The sequence below is a fragment of the Brassica rapa genome, chromosome A06 (assembly GCF_000309985.2).
Source record: "Brassica rapa cultivar Chiifu-401-42 chromosome A06, CAAS_Brap_v3.01, whole genome shotgun sequence".
NCBI lineage: Eukaryota > Viridiplantae > Streptophyta > Magnoliopsida > Brassicales > Brassicaceae > Brassica > Brassica rapa.
Window position 1 is genome coordinate 23,438,575 of NC_024800.2, and position 19,767 is coordinate 23,458,341.

The following is a 19,767-nucleotide window of genomic DNA, read 5'->3' on the forward strand; positions in this document are numbered from 1 at the left end:
GCGCCTTGCGCGGAATGAACATTATATATATATATATTATTTTATATATTATATGTTTATAACATATTATGAAATAATAAATATATATTAAATAATTAAGAAGTCATTATATACTACTTATATAATTAAATTGGTGCGAACATATAAATAAATTTTATAAATCGAAAAAATATTTTTTCTATTTGATATGATATATAATTAAATTTAAATGATAGTAACATATATATGGTATAATTTTAATATTAATATTTGTTAGATGATGCTTTTTGCTCATATTTTTTTATCATTTTTATCTGTTATAGCAAAAAGTCTAACTTAGTGATAACAAAATTTTCACAGTGGAATTAATGGTTTAAGTAATTTATAATATTTTTAAAAATTAAGTTGTCAATATTTTTTCAAATTTTTTATCAAAAAAATGTTCAAAGTAAATTTCAAAATTAAGATATTTATGTATTTTTATATGGCATATAGTTTAATTTAAAATAATACATATATTTATATATCTTTTATTTTTGATACTTATTAAATGAGACTTTCAACTTATATTATTTTTTAATTATTTGTATCATATCGTTACAAAAGTTTTAAATCATAGATCACAAAATTTGAATGTGAAACTTTGAATAGTTTTAGTAATTTATACTCTTTTATAAAAATTCAAAATATAATATATAAATAATCTTTTTAATTTTTATTATATAGTTACTATGATTGTTTAATTTATTTTAATAGCTTAAAATTAAACAAATATAATTATAATACACACTTATTTTTATCAAATCTTTATTATTCAAAATCATTAATTGTCATATATACTTTAGCCACATTAGGCAATTTCAAAATCTTATTTAAGGAAATAATGAAGCACATTAATAATGTATTTATTGTGGTTTAATAAAAAGCTTATTATATATTTAGATGGACCAACCTATTTCTCTAAGGATTCTAAGAATCATTCTAGTGATGACACGTGGCTACAAAAAAATGTTGCAATGCTTCTCAAATAATATATAGGGGATATACTTACAACTACGATTTGAGATACTAGTTTTCGTAAACTATAAATATTTTAGAAATTCAACTTTTGTATTGTCCGAAGCAATATTTTATGTATTATAGTCGTTGTCTTTGTCGTCGTATGTTCGTCCTCTACTCGTTAGATCAAGTAGCCATGGCCGATTCGTTTTCGTCAATTTTCACACCTACAAAGCCACTATCATCATCACACTAGCTAGATTGGCCAACTCCACCTCCTTATTATTATTATTTTAGTACATAGAGCATCCAATAAGGATCTCGAAACCGTCGAAAACATTAGGAGCAAAAGCCAAAGAGCAAATCGATTATTTGGTTGACAATAATCCTTCTGACGCATGAAGCTTTTCCTTTACTCTTTTTAAATTTGGATATCGTATCAAGCCCACGATGCATATCTTATCGCCATTCCTTTCTTCGACTTTACTCCTATCCAATCATGCACATGTAACATATGTATCCGTCATCCATGTGCCACTTTAACAATCACATGTCCCGTATTGTTAAATCAACTGGATTTAGTTAGAAAAGAAAACTATAATAACCAAGCTAGGTTATCCGATTAGGACGACGTTTATATATGTATATCTGGGAAGATTCGATATACACTTCATAAAATCATTTAGGTACGATGTTAGTACTTAGTGATATATCATATATGTTGCAACTTACATGTATGGAACTTTGTTAGATATATAAATAAAACGTTCTGTTAAAGTCTCTTTTTCGTTTAAATCTGAGCGTACTAAAAGTCTAAAATGATATATAGGATGATTGCAAAGCTAATAAATAATTGTCGACATAAAATATGATTTTACTACCATCGTCCACTTTGGTAGTGACCTTTGGTTCCACATCCACTATGAAATGTGAATATGATCCCCAAGACAAAATCATTGAGCCATTTTATAATATATACACACTACCAGTCTACCATATAAATATTCCAATCGTAGATAATGGTAAAATACCCAGTCTGCAAAAAAGTATGTCTAACTTTTCTGTTTTCTTGCAGAATTTTCAAAAGAATCAGTTATATAATCAATTTAAACTAAACCACGCCTGTTATTGTGATTATGATTTGACTTCGGTGCCATATGACAAATGACAAATTCCTAAGCCACTACAAATTGCTTTTGAAATATTTTAATTCTATAATGAACCAAAAGTTTGTTTATTATATTGCTTACAGCTTTAGAGGTTGATACATAAGTAAGTTTTGAGTATTTTGTTTGGGCTTCATAGCGCAAGCTGATGAAGTACAATCCAAAGGGGAAGTCGTCTTGATTCCACTTGAGTTTTCGCAGCATTGATTTAGTTGTTAACAAAGAGATATCATAGTAAGGCTCATTCATCCAAAAACGACGTCTACAAATAAATTAGTAACCAAAACCTCAATGCCTATTTCCGACTCTTTAATGAGTGAACGATACTTTCCATAAATTTTGCTTTAGGCTACTTCGGTTTAGCTTCTAAACTTAATTGTGAAAGTTTAACATTATTATAAAGTAAAGTAACATATCTTTTTGAAAAATTAATAGATCTATTTTACCAAAAAAAATTAATAGATCTAAGTATGAAAATATAGAGCATCTTTAACGCTGCCTTTTAATGAGGCTTTTTATTAAAAAAAAATAAACAAATGAAAAAAGGCGAAGACGCGCCTCTTGTGGAAGGCCGGGAAGGGGCGCCTTTTGCTTGCCAGGTGTCACTGAATTAGAGGGTGAAGCATTGGTTACGCGTTAAACGCGAAAAATCTCTCTCTCTCTCTCTCTCTCTCAATCTGTCTCTCGGTGGGTCTTCTCCTCGAAGCTTTCCCTCAGTGCCTCACCTCAAATCCAAAGGTAAAACGGTTCTTCTATTCTTTGTTAGCTATGTATGTCATTGATTATTATATATGATGTTCTGATCGCAATTTCAATATGATGTGTTTGTAAGTTTGTTTATGTTCGGTAAGTTCTGTCTCGTGAAACAGAAAGTAATGCACTGATATTTACATGTGTGTTTGTGGTAGAAGACGAAGAAAAGATCAGCAGAGGAGTACATTTGGTGGAACAATACATGTAATAGTCTTCTTCTTTTGTATTGATTGAAAGGTTTATTGTTGAGTTGGGTAGTAGTTATGTCTGAATTAATTTTTTTTCCTGTCTTGGTGTTGTCAGATTGAAGGATCAAGCTTCAGCGAGCAAAGGGTGATTGAGCAAACGTTCAACGAGCAAAGGTTAGTGTTACTCTGTCTTTCTGGTTTGATTAAGGATTTGGTTTCAATTGAATCGTACTGTAATTTGAACTCTTTAAAAACATTAAGTTTAATAAAGTTTTTTTTAAGAACCCTAAATTAAGAACTTACCATTGGAGCTAAATATATTGGTCTCTCTTAAGTATCATTAATTACTAAAAAAACATTAAGAGTTCAAATTTGCCTCTTAGGGTTGATGATGCTCTTAATAAGACGAAATTCAAACCACTATTAAATTAACTCATTTTAGAAGAATAAATCATTATCAACCATGATTAATCTGGAGTTTTTAGAGTGGGGTTCTTAGCGGAAATTAAGAAACTATTTTTTAACTTTTAACTAAAAAAGCTAAGAACCGGTTCTTAAAGTCTTTATTTAAAAACCGGTTAAAAGTTAAGAGACAGTTTTTTAACTTTCACTAAAAATCCCATCCTAAGAACTCCGGTTAATCATGCTCTTAAAATTTTAATTACTACACCACTTTTTCGTTGTTTTTAATAGTTAGAAAACTTTAACTCAGGTACCAATTAATAGCCATGTTCTTTTAATGGTCGCTGCAGCCAGCTGTAGCATCAACAAAAATCACTATGACAAAAGCAAACTGAACGGATCTTGAAAACTAAATCTGACGCCAACAAGTTGACGGAGACACAATTAGCGGAAGTCGCTAATGCAGCTACCTTTTTCAGAGTCAGATTTATTATTTATTTTTGCCGCAGCGACTGGGAAAACAAATCGGTTTTGTCCCGCCAGCACTGTATTTTTTTTTGTCATTGATGATTCAGAAATGTTGCATCCAAAGGGATGTGATAATAAGCAAAATAAAAAACCAAAAACAAAGTGGAAGCCAGTAGGCCCCAAAAAGTAAACCCAAACTGTTGGGAAAATAAGAAATCATAGAGCAGGTTTCCAAACTCAGAACCGAGCCTTATCCTGCTAATATTAATCAGCAACAGAGTAACCTTAAGTTGCCTCCTGCAACAGAACAGCAGACAGCCAATGAGGCCCACCAAAAGCAACATATGATTGCAGACGTTGGTCCTTTGTGACACTATCCGCTATTGTAGAGGCTGCAATGTTACATGTTTCAGGAACTAGAAACAAACCGCTCTTACCCAGTGAGTAAACGTTATTTATTAGCCAGCAGTGTATTTACCATGGAAATATGTGTAATTTTTGAACGCTAGTGCTGGTGCTGGTTGCAGCGTTTGCAAAAAGAACAGGGCTAATATCTTGCTAACATGTAACAACAGCAATAGATATAGTTTTACAAGTGTTTTGACTTGGGTTTAACTCATAAAGCACGGGTAAATTAAAAAGAAAGAAGATCTAGGTTATGTTCGCTTAACATATTACATAAAGAAAATAATAAAAAGAACCGATTGATCCACATTTTCCTCTTAATTTCCATAAACAAAACAAAAATAATGGATGTCTTTTTTAGTTCGGTTTTCAAATTACCTCATCGCCCTTTAGGGTTTACAATTTGAGAAAATATCCCACTGCTTTCCTCGGAAGACAAGTCACTCACGTCATGTTCTCCGGCGCCGCCGACGTTAACCGCCATACCACCACCTTCTCCAGCTAAATCCTCGGACTCACCTCCACGGCTAGGCGTTGGTTGTCGCGACCCATCAGCAGTTTCTTGTAACTGAAGCGCAAACTCAAGATTCCACAAAACATCTCCCATCGTCGGCCGATCTAAACCACTATCCGAAAGACACTTCTCCGCCGTGTCCGCAAACTTCTTCAAACATTCAGGATTAATCTTCCCTTTCAGATTAGGATCAATGATATCCTCTAACGTCCCTTTCTTTTTACAGTTCGTCGCCCAGTCACCAAGACTCACTTGCTCCTTAGGCAAGCTAGGGTTTAAAGCCGGTCTAGCACATAAGATCTCAAACAAAACAACTCCAAAAGAGTACACATCTGACTTCTCGGTTAACTGCTGTCTCCTAAAGTACTCTGGATCTAAGTAACCGAAGCTTCCTTTGACTACGGTCGTGACATGACCTTGGTTCATGTTCGGTCCGGTTTTGGATAAACCAAAGTCGGAGACCTTCGCAACCCAATTCTCATCGAGTAAGATGTTCGTTGTCTTCACGTCACGGTGTATGATCGTATACTTTGCACCTGTGTCAGTGCCAGCTCAACATGTTAGTAGACCCTGGGAAAAACAATTTTTGGCCCTTAAAAATTATACTCCCTCAGTTTCTAAAAAAGATATAAGTTTTAATATTTTTACACATATTAAAAACACACAAAAAATATATTTTTCTGAAACAAACTTTTTTTCTAGAAAATCTATCATTAAAGAATAGAAGAAGTATTATATTACACTTTTCCTAAAATTTTACTTTATGAAATTTTATATATTATAATAAAAATAAAAAACAGCTCTTTTCTTTTGTTAAACAATTTTTTTTAATATAAGATATATATATATATATATATTAAAATCAGAGTCTTAATTAATATAACATGGGGACAAAGGGATTGGACCAGGGGTGGTCGTACCTATTGTTCCCCTATTAGAGATTTAGAGGCAGCACTGACCTGTGTGAAGGTAATGCAACCCTCTTGCAGATCCAATAGCGAGCTCTAGACGTCGTTTCCAAGTTAACTGAGGTCTCTTCGTGTTGTAAAGATGCTCCCTAAGTGTTCCGAGTGACATGTAATCGTATATCAAACACATCTCTCCTCCATCGTCGCAGTAACCTATCAAGGAGACCAAGTGTTTGTGTCTTAACCTCGAGAGAAGTTCTATCTCTGTCTCGAACTCGTTGAGACCTTGTTCTGAGTTAGGGTTTGATTTCTTGATGGCCACTTTTGTGGTTCCGTCTATAACTCCTTTGTAAACTTTACCAAACCCTCCAACTCCTATTACGTTAGACTCGTCGAAGTTTTGAGTTCCGTGTTTGATCTCAGACAACGTGAATCTTCGACATAGACCAGCTGCAAGGTTAGATAAGTGGCTTCCCGTGTTGCTCTTACCGGATATGGTAGATTTTGTTGCGGATGTGTGGGAGTTTCCGTATATAGGAAGCCAACTCGATGTGTAAGAGTCGCTTCCTTGGAACTTACGTTTCCTTTGATACATTGTGAAACACAACGCACATAGTAAAATCGCTGCTACTCCACCAGCTGAACCGATGATAAAAGCTGTGATTCTTTTGTCTCTTCGAAACTCTCTTTTACCATCTTGGTTAGCTTGCATAGGAGATGGTTTAGGGTTTGGACCCGCTAGGTTTTTCATCGTGTCCATCTTGAAAATCTCTAACCCGTTGAGCTGTGAGTCGAGAAACTCTGGCTTAGCAAATTTAGAAGGAGTCATCTGAAGTGAAACATCTTCGCCTCCTGCTCCACCGTTGCTAGCATCAACGTACATCGCGTAGTCCTTGTAGGTTGGGACACCTTTCCCACCTGACCACGCGATTATATCCGCAGCGTTGGTGTCCCCTTGTGCGGTTCTGTTGTTGATGTATATGTTGAAAGCTTTTTGATTAACTTTAGATTGTTGGAACTCACAGAAGTGGAGTCTCATGATGTAGGTGAAGTTAGTATCAACTTGAAACATCCATGTGAGATTAGAATTAACGTTGAGGTCTCCGTTTGGTCCTTGTGATCTAGCTGTTTTGTAGACATCAGGTGGTGCGGTCGAGACCGGCATTTTCTGGTAATCAATCCTGAAGTTGTTGCTTGCTTGTAGGGTAACACCAAGACCTGCACTAGGACGAAACTTTTTTTGTAACACCAAACTTATATTAAAAAGTCCAAAGAACATGAAAGTTTACAACTAAAACAGAAGATCTAGGAGACATGCTCGACGGTACAACGATAGTAGAAAGCACTAGGACGAAACTTATATTACATGTTATGGTTTTATTCCTAAGAGTATTACGGGCTTTGGCCCCGAACCTCCTGGTATTTAAAAAAAAACACATACACACCTGCGCTGAATATGTAAGGCGCATCGTTGTACCATGTTCTAGTTAACCCGCCAGAGTCTTGGCTTCCGGGAATGTCCTGACCACCAACGTTAAGCCTAAACATGGTCTGAAGATTCGCGGACTTAGCATCAGCTGTTTGGTCTGTGAACCCAACGAGAACAGCTGTATCAAACAGTTCCGGCATCTCAACGACTTCAATACCGTTTATGAAAGCAAACGCTTTAGGATGTTTATCTGAAGGAGTAAACGTGATGGTCAAGGCATCTTTTAGGGTCGGTGCAAGAGAATATTCTCTTACGAGGTAAGCTTGTGTTAAGGCTTGACATGTGATAGCTGCACTAAAGTTGCTTAGAAGGGTGATATCATTAGCTGCTACAGAGAAGTAAGAGTCATCAATGTTGAGTCCTGTGTATTCTGATGGGTAGAAATGCAACCGGAGCAAATGTCTTTTGTCTCCTTTAACCGGGATCTCATAAGTCGCGGGAGCTGTGAAGATTCTTGCTGTCATATAAGGAATTGTTGAGAGAAGAGATGGATCTTGATACGTAGCTGTTGCATGATCCGTGTTTGGTGTTTTCAAGAACTTGGTGTCGGGTTCCCATTTCTTCTTGTCTGGATCAGAAGATGGTTCTGATGCCCCGCATGCCAACGCGAGATCTTGGCCGTTAGATTGAGAGATAGAAACTAGAATAACAGAGAAGAAACAGAGGAGGGAACACAGGGTCCTCGTTTTCTCGTTCATGGCTGAAACATTAGATAAATTACGTGTTTTAAATCCTCAGGAACATAAAAGGTTAATTTTCTTAGTGGGATTGTTATTACCTCAAGAAACCAGGAGAGAAAACTTGGAGGCTTGTTTCTTCTCCTCTCTCCAAACCTAACAATGTATGATCAAAGCCATGGAAACAGGAGCAGAAACCTCAACAAGACAAAAACAAACCGTTCGTTTTCCTTGGTCATTGGATTTTTCTCATTTTTTTGGTGTTGTGTCTGAAAGAGAAACAGAAAGTAGTTAGAGAAATCCATGGTGGAGAGGATTAATAGTAGAAAACTATTTTAAGCAAATTTGGTTAGAACTTTGAAGAGAGAAAAAATATACTTTTGAGTTATTAATGTTACACTAATGAAATAAAATTCATGACTTAAAACTATATTGACTTGATTCTTAAAATAGGAAAAAATAACAGGTTTGATCAATGTACATTCTTGTAGAGTAGGATAATTATGAAACACGTTTTCTTTTTTGGGAGTCAAGAATCTAAACAAAGAAAGATCCCTAAATAAATGAGGATGAGTCTTTTGTATATCAAATTTAAACAATGGAGGAAAATAGCTTTTGACTCCATTGCATAAATCAATGGTGAAAACTACTTTCTCAAATCCTCCATTAAAGGCTCTTTGAGTCTCTTTTTGTGAGAGTTTATGTGGTCGGGTTTGGCAAAATTTTCAGGTAGAAAAAGAGTATACAGAAGATTTTCTGATCAACCCGACCCGTAGAAGCTTCTTTGTTGGCCGTGTTAGTTGGTTTTCACATGCGGCCAGCAGATGAAGAACATACATCTAGACTCATAAGCAAAATCCAAAGCTATATTCTCCTAAAGAAAACAGGTAGTAAAATAAGCCCTAGCTTGTACCAGAAGGTATCTTTTCCAATTCTAAGAACAAATCACCTGCCTTGCATTACAAGTAATCTTTTTAAAAGATATAAAAATGGTGAGGAGAAGAGAAGGCCTTACCTTACCAATCTCGTCTTCATCACCATCACTTCCTGAGACACAAGTGGCACCATTAGCCTCGCAGAAACCGAAACAGCGGTTATCAAAGCAACTATCAATGCGTGAGACACCGCGAGATGTTGCTTGGGAGAAAAGGCGCCGTCAGATGTTAAAGATTCAGGAAAAGAAGCAGAAAGGCCTCTCTGACAGCGATTGTGATCCTACTGATCTAACCGATGAAGACTTAAGGGAGCTCAAAGGGTCCATCGAGTTAGGGTTTGGATTCAAGGAAGAAGCAGGACTGAAGTTGTGCAACACATTACCAGCATTAGATCTTTACTTTGCTGTGCATAGGCAGCTTTCGCCTCTCCCTTCACCTAGTAGCAGCCGTAGCAGCAATGGAGGAGATGGCTCTTTACCTTCTACCTCTGCTTCCTCAAGCAGCATTCCTTGTAGCCCAAGAACCGACTCGGATTCATTAAAGATCTTATGTCCAGGTAAAAACAAAAACTTCATTTCATCTTCTTATAAATGCTGATTTTCTATGGTCAGTATTTACATGCATAGACTAATTGTTAAGTTTCCTAGACTTATAACTTAAAACCAATTGAGGATAAGTGGATTGAGCTAAGGTTTTTGTATATTAATCATGTCCCATCGAAACTCTTGGAGCTTATATTCTCACACTAATCATTGTGGATTGAGTTGTGCAGGGGACAGTCCTCAACAAGTAAAACAAAGATTAAGGCATTGGGCACAAGCTGTTGCATGTTCTGTGATGCAGTCTCACTAATGAGTGAATACGTTGTGACTCTTAAGTTTCAACTTGAAACACTTGTGTTTTTTTACTATTGCTGGTGAGATAGGACAGAGAAAGAATCCTACCAAGTAGGATCTCTCTGAAGGAGGAAAATAACAAAAAAAGGAAAGTTTTGGGAGAAAAAAAAAAGATAGAGAAAGAGATCATCATGGCTCTCTCTCTCTCTACATAGTTTTGCAACAGTAACAAGATGAAGAGAGGACGGCCTTTCTTATTCGTGTACTGTATGCATATAGACTTTTAATGTATGGTCGTGGACTTGATGATGGTTACGATGAAAAATACTTTGAAGTATGTTTTTCATAAGAGCCTTGTATCATGCAAATGCACGGATCTATTATATGATTGGTTTCAGAAGAATTTTTGACCGTATTTTACTTGTGTATTAATCATTTACTTGATTTAAAAATAGAGAGAAATAAGTAACAATAAGTTTCATATCAATACTATTAAAAGGGAAGAAGTCCTAAAAAATCTACTTAAAACAAGTCATAGTTGGACCATTTCATTTAACTAGAATTCCTATTATTTCTCATACTACTAACTTAATTATTCTTCATTAAAAGCAAATTAGTCATAAAAAATGGTACTAACCTAATTATATACTTATACGTTTACTATATACGCATTATTCCATCATAAATATTTTGAGCTAATATTAAATAATGTCCACCTTATATTTATATAGTATATGGTTACTTGTGATTTATTTAATAGATAATACCTTCGAAGACTATAAACAAAATATAATATCCATTGTAAAAAATACATTTTTTACAGAGATAAACCATTATTTTATACTAACCTTATAACTAAACTGATTTCATTAACCATGTTATATATATGAACACTTCAACATTATCATTCACAAACTAAACGATGTTTGTCACAACTTAATATTTCAAGTTGGTTGTATTATTTTAATACCAAACCAGTTCTTATAAAAATCCATAGATATGATTATGGTCTACATAAAACCGGTTCAATCTTTCCATCTGCTATATTTTCAGAAAATGACTATTTATCTTCGGTTCTGTTAGATATTTAGTCTAACCAATTATAAATCAGTTAGTGATAACTTCTAAAACTTTGAAAACACTTTGTTATTTATTAACACTATATCGATACTTTAAAACATGTTAGCAGTAGAATTGTGTTTTAGAACAAAATCTACTTATTTTAAAACATAATATTATTTTGAAAATAGTTTTGATACTATGTGTTATATTAAACGTAGTTATATATATTTGAAATAAATAATTATATACATAAATTATACTTTTGGTTAACTAAATTATTTATCAACCAAATAAAAATATTCGGATAATTCAAGTTTTCGTGTTATCCGGTTTATAAATAGTATTTTTAGGATATGTGGTTATTTAAAAATTGAATGTAATTAATATTTTTAAATATATAATTTTTATTAAAAAATTCAGGTACTCATTTGGTTCTCGGTTCGGTTTCAATTTTTCGGTCATAGATTTATGATTTGCTATATTATTTATGCAATTCAATTCAATTTTGGTTTTTCAGCTTGGTACGGTTTAGCCCGTGGTTTTGGACAAAATGTGCTCAAACTTATACACTATCTTATATAGAAATTCGTTTATAATATATTTAATTACAAAAACAAATCCGCACTTTCTAAGCGCGGGTCAAAATCTAGTTTTGCACTTAAGATTCAAACTCCCAATCAACCTAAAAATCCATTTCAGCATCAACACAAAAGCTCCAGTATTAAAGACACACCAAGTCACCAATCACAAGAGCTTACATCATTTCTGATGTAGCGGAAGCTACTATAACACAATGAATCCTATTTAGTCTGAGAATACCTAGGATCAAAGTCTTCTTGATTCGTTGAGAACTCTCGAGTTCTAGCCGTAACAAGGAAATAAAGGGTTTCAAACCTCTCTTTTATAAAAATATTCATATCAATAACCTCCATACAACTCTAGGCATAGACGACTGTTTATATGAAAACCAAATAACCTTAAAACTATTAAAAATCTTTAAGATAATTATAACTAATTAAGATAAACACCAAAATAAATAATAATCTAGATAATTAAGATATTTAGATATATCCAAATATCTCTCTCCATCAATTTCTCTCACCTTTCGTCAGGCCAGAAACATGAAGAAATGAAATGGACCTTCTCAACATCCGGCTAGCTAGCTAGTGATGTGCAGGTGCTTGGTTTCGTAAAACTAACCAATCGGTCACTAGTAATCAGTAATCACTAATCAGGGTCCATGCGTCTCAATTCTCAAACATGGACTTGAAGCTTTCTAAGTATAGATCATAGTTTTACCAAGACGAAGACCTAATTCTCATAGTTCGATATAGGACCCCGTCACTGACTCGGTGTTAAGACCAAAGACTGCTTATTGCATACGTTGTGAGTAGAGTTCATGAGCTACACATCCACACAAAAAGATATGTTAAACCTCCCTGAAACAACAAATCAACATCTAAAAACATATTTCCACTGGTATAAATAAATTAGAATGAGATTACAAACAATATGGTCCAGGTCAGCTACAAGACCGTGGACCATCTCGCCACCCTGTGGTGCGAGTGGGCTGAGATGGAGCTGAGGCACAAGAATTTCAAAGGAGCGTTGGAGCTGATGAGGCGCGCCACGGCTGTGCCGACGGTGGAAGTCAGAAGGAGAGTGGCTGCTGCCGATGGGAACGAGTTAGTGCAGATGAAGCTGCATAGATCGATCCTAGAGGCTCTGGTCGTTTTACGTTGACTTGGAGGAAAGCATGGGGACGCTAGCTGGAGTCCACGAGAGCTGTCTATGCCACGCCTCAGATCATACTCAACTACGCTTTCCTTCTCGAGGAGAATAAGTTCTTTGAAGATGCGTTCAATATACGAGCAAGCTATAGAGTCTGGTCTTCCACACAAGGACGTGAAGCTCATGTGCATAAAGTTCGCAGAGCTGGAGAGAAGCTTGGGAGAGTTCGACCGTTCTCGCGCGGTCTACAAGTGCGCCTCTCAGTACGCTGATCCAAGATCCGACCCGGAGTTTTGGAACAAGTGGCACGAGTTCGAGGTGCAGTACGGGAACGAGGACACGTACATAGAGATGCTGCGGATGAAACGAAGCGTTTCCGCGAGCTACAGCTAGACTCATTTCGTTCTGCCGGAGAACAAGATGGTGGACGTGGAGGAGGCGAAGGCGGGTTTGCTGGATGATGAGATGGCGGCTCTGGAGAGGCGGCTGATGGCGGCTCCGGTGTCTACCACGGTTAGGTAGAGAGATGGTGGGAGGAGAGTTGGGTTTGTGAGAGCGGGGGTCATCTCACAGTCTGGTGAGAATGAGGGGAAGCCAGTGACTGCTAAGAAGATATTGAGCTTCCGGAAAAGAGTGATGATGAGTCTGATGGGGAAGATAAAGTAGAGATTGCTCAGAAGGAAGTTCCTGCTGCTGTGTTTGGAGGACTTGCAAGAAAGAGAGAGGAGGAAGAAGCTGAGGAAGGTGGTGAGAAGACTCTGGGTGCGTTAGAGACAGAAACTAGCTCAGTAATTAAAAATCATGTAGACAAATTACAGCCTGTCTTTAGGTTCATCTGATGTTAAGAACTGAAGGTTTTGCAAGGTTTGCTATATTCTTAAGAAGAAATAGCTAATATAGATTCAAACACCATGGAGCCAACCATATTTCATAGGAAGACAAGTCTGCTTCCATCATCAACAAAGAGTATTTGTTCTAAACTCATTTAACTACAGGAAAAGCAAAAAAAAAAAAAGTCTCATCATTCTTCATACATTATTGTCCTTTGAGCTTGACGAAACCTCAGTTTTTTCCTCTTCCTTGTTACTCATTGCTACTGGAGACGACGAGCCAGCAACAGAATCTTCAGGTTCCGTCTTAAGCTCAGACTCAAACTCTTTTGCAGCCTGCATCATTACAATACCCCTTCATCAATGCAAATATTAAAGAAAAGAAGAGCTGAAAGGAACACAAAACATACAAACAGAAGCTAGATATCTTAAGAAGAACCACGTCCACCAGCCATAACAACAAGCAGTAAGTTTTTAGAAAATATATAACCTAATATCACTCCAATATTAACCCACATAACAAGATGATCTATTAAGCAAAGTATAGTGATCAATGAGCTTGAGCTTAATGTTACATGGTGAACTGTTTTACAAGCAAATGTAAAGTTATGTTCTTGATGTCTACTCTATACATCCAACTTAGTTATACACACACACTCAATTTCAAATCTTTCTGAGTCTTCTTCTTATCAATCCTAACAAATTCAGACAGAGACCATACCAACTACAGACTAAGCATTTGACCCATAAAATTCCCAAAACACATTTCTTCTTAAAGACCTTTTTAACATCAAATTCCAACTAAAATCAACAAGCTTTACACATCAATTGGCACATGTGATGATGTGAAGACACGGACCAAAACTATAGTTTGAAAGATATCAAAGTATATGAGTTTGTAATAATCGGACAGCAAACCTGTTGAAAGCTCTTGACGGTCTTGCCAATACTCTTGCCAATCTCAGGAAGCTTCTTAGGCCCGAAAAGCAAAGCGGCGACGCCAGCAATCACCGCAAGCTCAGGGACACCGAGACCAAACAGGGCATTACAAGTGAGCGACTTTCTCCTCTGCTCCGGTCGAATCGCCACCAAAGAACGAGTCTTTGGTCGTCGGGTGGTCGCTATGAAACAGTTGGAGAATAAGGAAGAGCGAGATGAAGAGAGAGGCAGAGTAACTGGTGGCGGAGAAGATAGAGTCGCAACCGATGTCGCCATTACTAATCTTTTCTTCTTCTTCTGGTCCTAACGTTATCTCTGTTTTTTTTTATTCTTTTATCCAATTAAAATAAAATAAAATTCTTAGCTAATATTTTCTTATTAAGTAGTGAATAATAAAAATATATTCTCAGTTCTTGAAAGATATACTAAAAAAGATATATCTATGGATATAAAAATATAATACTCCCTCCTGTTCCTTAATATTATATATTTTAAGAAAAAAATTGTTTTAAAAAGATTCATTTTTACATTTTCAAGACATGTTTTATTAACTAATTGCAAATTTCAAAAAATTTAATTGCACTTACTGAATTTTTATTGGCTTAAAATTATGGAATAAAGATAAACACAAAAGATTATGCAAATTTAATGTGTTTTATTAAAATGTGTGAAAAAATTAGAATATGTAACATTAAGAAACAAAGGGAGTAGTTTTACAATCAATTTTTTTAATATATATTTCAATAACTATTAATCAATAATATTAATCGGTTAAATATTTTCAATTAATGTATCATTAAAATATATACTTTATTAATATCAATTAATAAACTTATTTTTAAAATTTTACAAACACAGAATACTAGAGGGTTTTATATATCAAAAGTTCAAAACATTATTAATTCTACCAAGAATGGTCTTTACTCCTTTTCTAATTGTCTTTACATTACCAATGAAGCTATGAGTTTGATAACTTTGTAGTAGTAGTTACAAGATACAAACTGTAAATGTTGAAAACACATTTAAGAGAGACCTAATCAGAGATAAACAACTAGGTCAGACAATTCTTTACACAACACATATAACACTTTTGTCTCAATGCCTCTCTCTATTCGTGATAATGTTATACAAGCCGAGTCTCTTCATCATCATCTTCACAAACCTACTTATCCCCAACGCTGCGAATACGTTTCTGCAGATGCTCCAAGCTAGCAACTCTCCTCATCGACTCTGTTCTGTTCATTTTGCAACCCATCAAGGCCTTGCTTTTGTTGCTGCTTGAGCTGATCTCCGGTGTAGTCACTTGGGAGCTTGTGTCTAGAGAGTTCGATGTCTCTGAAGGATTAGAGACGCTTGAAACCTGAGGCATCGTGTGGAACATTGGGTTGAATCCTGTGATTCTCTTCACTGTCTCCTCAGCCATTTTCACCTGATAAAAAAGGTTTCAACAGAGTCTTGTTAAATGAGTTTTGTTAACTTTTTAATCCGAGAGGAGAGGGAAATGAATCTTTTAACTTACTTTAGCTCGTAGTGTCTCTAGATTGGCTTTCAAAACTCTGTTTTCTACAGATGCGTCATTGAAAGTCTGAGTTACGTCAGTGAGACCTTTCATGAGGTTTGAGTTCTCTACACGCAGCTGTGAAACCTACCAGAGAGATGGAGATTGTTAATAATAAGTGAGGTGAGAAAAAAAACAAATGTGGGGGGGGGGGGGGGGGGGGAGAGATTAAATATACTTGTGTCTCTAGCTCACTAAGGTGTGCTTGCTTTCTTCTTCTGGATCGTCTAGCTGATTCCCTGTTAGAGAGCATCCTGTAATTACAACAGGTAAACAAAACAAATGTTCAAGAAAGATATTTTGTCTTGTGAGAGAGATTGTAAATCCAAGAAAGGATGTTTTTACCTTTTGACACGCTTAACATTGGTAGGATGCATATTAGTTTCACCATCAGCTTCTTCGTCATCACCAGAGAACTCAGATCCACTTGTTATGGTACTGCTCATCACTGGTGTAGCTGCAAATGAAAATCAATACAGATTGGTTCCGTTATAGCTTGAGTTTTATTTATATGCAATAACTAAGGAACACAGCAATGAGCAACACACAATAAGTGTCAATATACTATCAAGAACATCTTAAAGGGCTCAGCGTAGATAAGAGCAGTGTTTGAGCAATTAAAGAAACCTTTAGTAGAAGAAGCTAAGGAGCCTTGGTCTGATGCACTAGATGTATAAGCAGCCCCACCATTCTCAGATCTACCAGAGGTATCCTGACGTTTGATGAAAGCTCCCTATCAAATTTTCAAATATTAACACAACAACAAATCAATAATTATAATTAAGTCTTTGGGAAGCAAATAGCTTTCTTCTTCCAACTAAAAACCAATTTCCAAAGAACATATAAAGTTCACAAACTCAAATCATATTATATAATATAGATCTATACATCCCAATACTCATCAAGAACATAACCAGCTCAGTTCTTGAATAAGTAAGTTTTTTTTTTCAAAACAATTTTAGAAACTTTCAACCTTTAAAGCCAAAGGCATGTAGGCTGTTCGACTCAGCTACTACACAACATTAACCTCACATAAGAAAAGGTTTGGTTTTTCCTTTAAAAACTTTGAAAAACTGTTGTCGGTTAATGAAAGCATGAGCAGAGAGAGATTAGTGTTTTACCCTTTTCATGGCGACAGCAGCACAAGCTAGATTGAGTTTACTCTTCAGAATCTCTCTGTATTCGTGAGAATCTACCGGAGAAGACGGTCCAGAGACGGAAACGCCATCTTCTCCGGCGGAGGATTCTTGAATGAAGCGATGGAATGCCCACTCGGAGTCACTGCGGTTCATTCCAGACGTTCCATCAGATTCTTTGGCCGGCTCCGACCAAAGATGGTTATTACAGGAGGTTTCTTCGACAGAGAAAACTTTTTCCATTTTTTTTTGTTAATTTTTGTTGTAAAATTTTCTTTGCTTCGACTTCTCCCTACAACGTTTTCTTCTTATCCGATTGGGCAGCCTTTGCGTTTTAATAATACTTTTTTTTTGTTAAGATATTAAATTATCAGATTTACACCTTAAGGCCCCCGACAAGATTAGCGTATTCTTATTCACACCAAAAACTTCTGATTTATACTATTTTATCCAAAACTTTGTGTATTTTACTTTGTTATTTTGCCCAAAATTATACAGGATTTCCCTAAATAAGTTTATCGTAAATGTATGTTCTCCTTCAGTGCTTCACGTCCAATTATATTTTACAAATGTTTATAATAAAAAGACATTATTGGGTTATGTTTCTATTATAAAATAATAATAAATATAATCTGTAAATATATAAGACTAAGAGGGCCTTTGATGTAATATTGTTCTTTCTATCACAAGCCTACACGTAATAATATTATTTTGCCTTATTGGAATTGATATTGTTTTCCAACGCTTTTGGGGTCAAATCCAAGTCAGACTGACGTGTTATTAAGGGTATTTTAGTCAATCGGCGTCGTAAGAAGATTTAAAATTGTATTAAGTCGTCGTTGTTGGTTTTGAAACTTATACTTCAATACGTGGATCCATTTAATATTCCCAGTTGCATTCTATAAGGAGAGATCCGAGAGAGAGACACATGAGATATTGTTTTTTTAGTAACTGAAGTTAGATTTAGAGAAATGTACTGAACTTTAACGTTTTTTTGGATAAGAATCTATCAAAACTCAAGTTGCACTTTCGTGGGTCCATTTAATTTTTGCATATTATATGGTTCACTTGCACTAAATCTCTCGTCGAGAGAGAATAGATCTAGTGGGAGATAAGAAAATGACACTTTCAATATTTGGTTCTTCAATAACCCAATATATTTCAAGAACGTGAGCAAACACTTTCTATTAGAAACAAATAAATGCTGGAAAAGTGAAACTTCATCAAGATGCACCTCTTAAGCCAGGTGGTCTTTTTCTCTGTAAGAGACTACGTATTTAACTATTTCACTAACAACTATAAAAGAATGTAGACTACGTCTAGCTCTAGTTTTTACTCGTTTATCGATCTTTCAGTTGCGGAAGGGTTGTATAGGCCTGACGTGAAAGGTGATGGCCCATCTTTGGGAGCAACAATGCTCAACGGCCCCCGCAGTGTTCACTCCTTTAGAACCACATTAAAAAAAAATTTGTTTGTTTTTCCACGAGCAATAATATTTTTGAATGTCATTTGCTCCACGTTTTTCTTGGTCCACAATGTTTGGTCTATTCATATAAAATCGAGTATTGTTATTCATATTTTGTGTGGTTATGGTTTATCTTAATTATAGTCACTTTCTCTACATTGATTTGCTAAGACGTGCATGCTAAATCTCGACCTAATATACATCTTCCGTTGAAAGTAAGCAGAGACAATTCTTAAAACTTCACAAACTCATGTAGAAGCCTCTGTGTTTGTTGCACTGGCTAAGAATGAAACTGCTACTAATTATAATAGTCGCATTAGTATAGACTTCATACATAGTTAGTTAATTATAAGAGATATGTTAAGAATATTGCGGATCATATCTACTGTAAATTATTCAAACTTGACTATAATATGAAGATCGTGTCGATTACAGTTGATCTCCTCAATCTTACAATACGAATATTGCTCCCAACATGTACTCTGATGCCATCTTATTAGAATCCAGCCTGGGAAAAAGAAGGTTCTTAAAGAGTTTTCACAAAGAGTTATTGGGCTTGTAAGGACTTTTGTAGCCCAATAACGCAGGCCCGTAACGCACGCCTTTACTATATCAAAGCAAAGAGTCCTCTGAACTATTTCATGCTAGTTTGGAACAAATTTTCCATCTAAGATGATATCAGTAGAAAGCACGATGCTGATGGTGATGAAGAACTTGGACAAGCACATAACCATTTTCCATAACAGTTGATATGTTCTCTGGATCAAGGCTTCGTCCACACTCTCTTTCACTTGTAGAGTATCCAAAGAAACACATACTCAGAAGCTTTCAACCGTATCTTTCTATCGATTTATGTTCTCAGGTTCTGCCAGACGAGAAGACACTCAAGTCATTCGTAGAGAAAATGGTTTTGGAGGAATCAAACCGTAAAGACAACCAAGGACGTGCAGATCTTATAAATACTCTAATAATAAAGAAGGGAAAATAGTTGGGATTGCCTCTGGTATCTTCATCAGTGTCTATTCTCTATGAGGCCATATTTTCTCAGTTGAGTAGCAGAGAGAAAGAAACCTCAGAAGATGGACTTATGGATGTTCTAAAGGATATACTCAGGAAATTTGAGGAATTTCTCTTGAATCCGCACATGTATATTCTGCTACCAATCTCTAGGAGCTGGCTCTCAATCTCATTAACTAGAAAGAGAGAGGAAAGATTCATATAATGTTTTTGAGTTATATTATTGTTGTATATCCTAGTACCTTAGTAGCACTCTTGATTGATATTGACTATAAATGATAAATGAGGCAGTAATGTGTTGGTAACTTTT

At 35.5% G+C, this 19,767-nt stretch overlaps 4 protein-coding genes and 1 long non-coding RNA gene across 8 annotated transcripts; 2 read left to right on the plus strand and 3 right to left on the minus strand.

Moving 5' to 3' along the window:
* Positions 1-991: 991 nt before the first annotated feature.
* LOC103874588 lies at positions 992-4,198 on the plus strand. 2 transcript variants are annotated; one of them, XR_634226.3, is made up of 4 exons: positions 992-2,882; positions 3,056-3,101; positions 3,201-3,259; positions 3,838-4,198. It is a non-coding gene; the product is annotated as an uncharacterized LOC103874588 (long non-coding RNA). The 2 variants fall into 2 exon arrangements; XR_004448705.1 differs by lacking the exon at positions 3,838-4,198 and having other exon boundaries at positions 1,002-2,882; positions 3,201-3,376.
* A 461-nt stretch (positions 4,199-4,659) lies between these two features.
* LOC103874589 (receptor-like protein kinase ANXUR2) lies at positions 4,660-8,346 on the minus strand. Of its 2 annotated transcripts, XM_009153013.3 has the most exons (4): positions 8,050-8,346; positions 7,228-7,971; positions 5,834-7,000; positions 4,660-5,410 (listed from the first exon to the last, which is right to left on the minus strand). In XM_009153013.3, exons 2-4 carry the CDS (start codon positions 7,967-7,969, stop codon positions 4,740-4,742), a joined length of 2,580 nt encoding a protein of 859 aa, XP_009151261.1. In that variant the 5' UTR covers positions 7,970-7,971; positions 8,050-8,346; the 3' UTR covers positions 4,660-4,739. The 2 variants fall into 2 exon arrangements, with proteins under 2 accessions (XP_009151261.1, XP_009151260.1); XM_009153012.3 differs by having other exon boundaries at positions 7,228-8,346.
* A 272-nt stretch (positions 8,347-8,618) lies between these two features.
* On the plus strand, positions 8,619-10,122 carry LOC103874591. The gene is made up of 2 exons (XM_009153014.3): positions 8,619-9,439; positions 9,656-10,122. The coding sequence occupies exons 1-2, from the start codon at positions 8,938-8,940 to the stop codon at positions 9,733-9,735; spliced, it is 582 nt and encodes a 193-aa protein (XP_009151262.1). The 5' UTR covers positions 8,619-8,937; the 3' UTR covers positions 9,736-10,122.
* A 3,245-nt stretch (positions 10,123-13,367) lies between these two features.
* LOC103874592 (sec-independent protein translocase protein TATA, chloroplastic) lies at positions 13,368-14,631 on the minus strand. Its single transcript, XM_009153015.3, has 2 exons — positions 14,261-14,631; positions 13,368-13,678 (listed from the first exon to the last, which is right to left on the minus strand). Exons 1-2 carry the CDS (start codon positions 14,555-14,557, stop codon positions 13,541-13,543), a joined length of 435 nt encoding a protein of 144 aa, XP_009151263.1. The 5' UTR covers positions 14,558-14,631; the 3' UTR covers positions 13,368-13,540.
* Positions 14,632-15,183: 552 nt separating this feature from the next.
* LOC103874593 (basic leucine zipper 63) lies at positions 15,184-17,294 on the minus strand. Of its 2 annotated transcripts, none has more exons than XM_033273813.1 (6): positions 16,961-17,294; positions 16,467-16,551; positions 16,185-16,296; positions 16,018-16,093; positions 15,801-15,926; positions 15,184-15,710 (listed from the first exon to the last, which is right to left on the minus strand). In XM_033273813.1, exons 1-6 carry the CDS (start codon positions 17,216-17,218, stop codon positions 15,444-15,446), a joined length of 924 nt encoding a protein of 307 aa, XP_033129704.1. In that variant the 5' UTR covers positions 17,219-17,294; the 3' UTR covers positions 15,184-15,443. The 2 variants fall into 2 exon arrangements, with proteins under 2 accessions (XP_033129704.1, XP_009151264.1); XM_009153016.3 differs by having other exon boundaries at positions 16,467-16,572; positions 16,961-17,292.
* Positions 17,295-19,767: the final 2,473 nt, after the last annotated feature.

Bases quoted from the DNA above. Each gene is read 5' to 3' on its own strand.
- LOC103874589 (XM_009153013.3), bottom strand. From the start codon at position 7,969: ATGAACGAGAAAACGAGGACCCTGTGTTCCCTCCTCTGTTTCTTCTCT. The intron at 7,001-7,227 runs GTGTGTATGTGT...GTCCTAGTGCAG, and splicing joins GCCTTACATATTCAGCGCAG to GTCTTGGTGTTACCCTACAA. The intron at 5,411-5,833 runs GTCAGTGCTGCC...GCACTGACACAG, and splicing joins GTTGCATTACCTTCACACAG to GTGCAAAGTATACGATCATA.
- LOC103874592 (XM_009153015.3), bottom strand. From the start codon at position 14,557: ATGGCGACATCGGTTGCGACTCTATCTTCTCCGCCACCAGTTACTCTG. The intron at 13,679-14,260 runs GTTTGCTGTCCG...GTAATGATGCAG, and splicing joins CCGTCAAGAGCTTTCAACAG to GCTGCAAAAGAGTTTGAGTC.
- LOC103874593 (XM_009153016.3), bottom strand. From the start codon at position 17,218: ATGGAAAAAGTTTTCTCTGTCGAAGAAACCTCCTGTAATAACCATCTT. The intron at 16,573-16,960 runs GTAAAACACTAA...AAAATTTGATAG, and splicing joins CTGCTGTCGCCATGAAAAGG to GGAGCTTTCATCAAACGTCA. The intron at 15,927-16,017 runs GTATATTTAATC...TCTCTCTGGTAG, and splicing joins TTAGTGAGCTAGAGACACAA to GTTTCACAGCTGCGTGTAGA.
- LOC103874591 (XM_009153014.3), top strand. From the start codon at position 8,938: ATGGTGAGGAGAAGAGAAGGCCTTACCTTACCAATCTCGTCTTCATCA. The intron at 9,440-9,655 runs GTAAAAACAAAA...TGAGTTGTGCAG, and splicing joins ATTAAAGATCTTATGTCCAG to GGGACAGTCCTCAACAAGTA.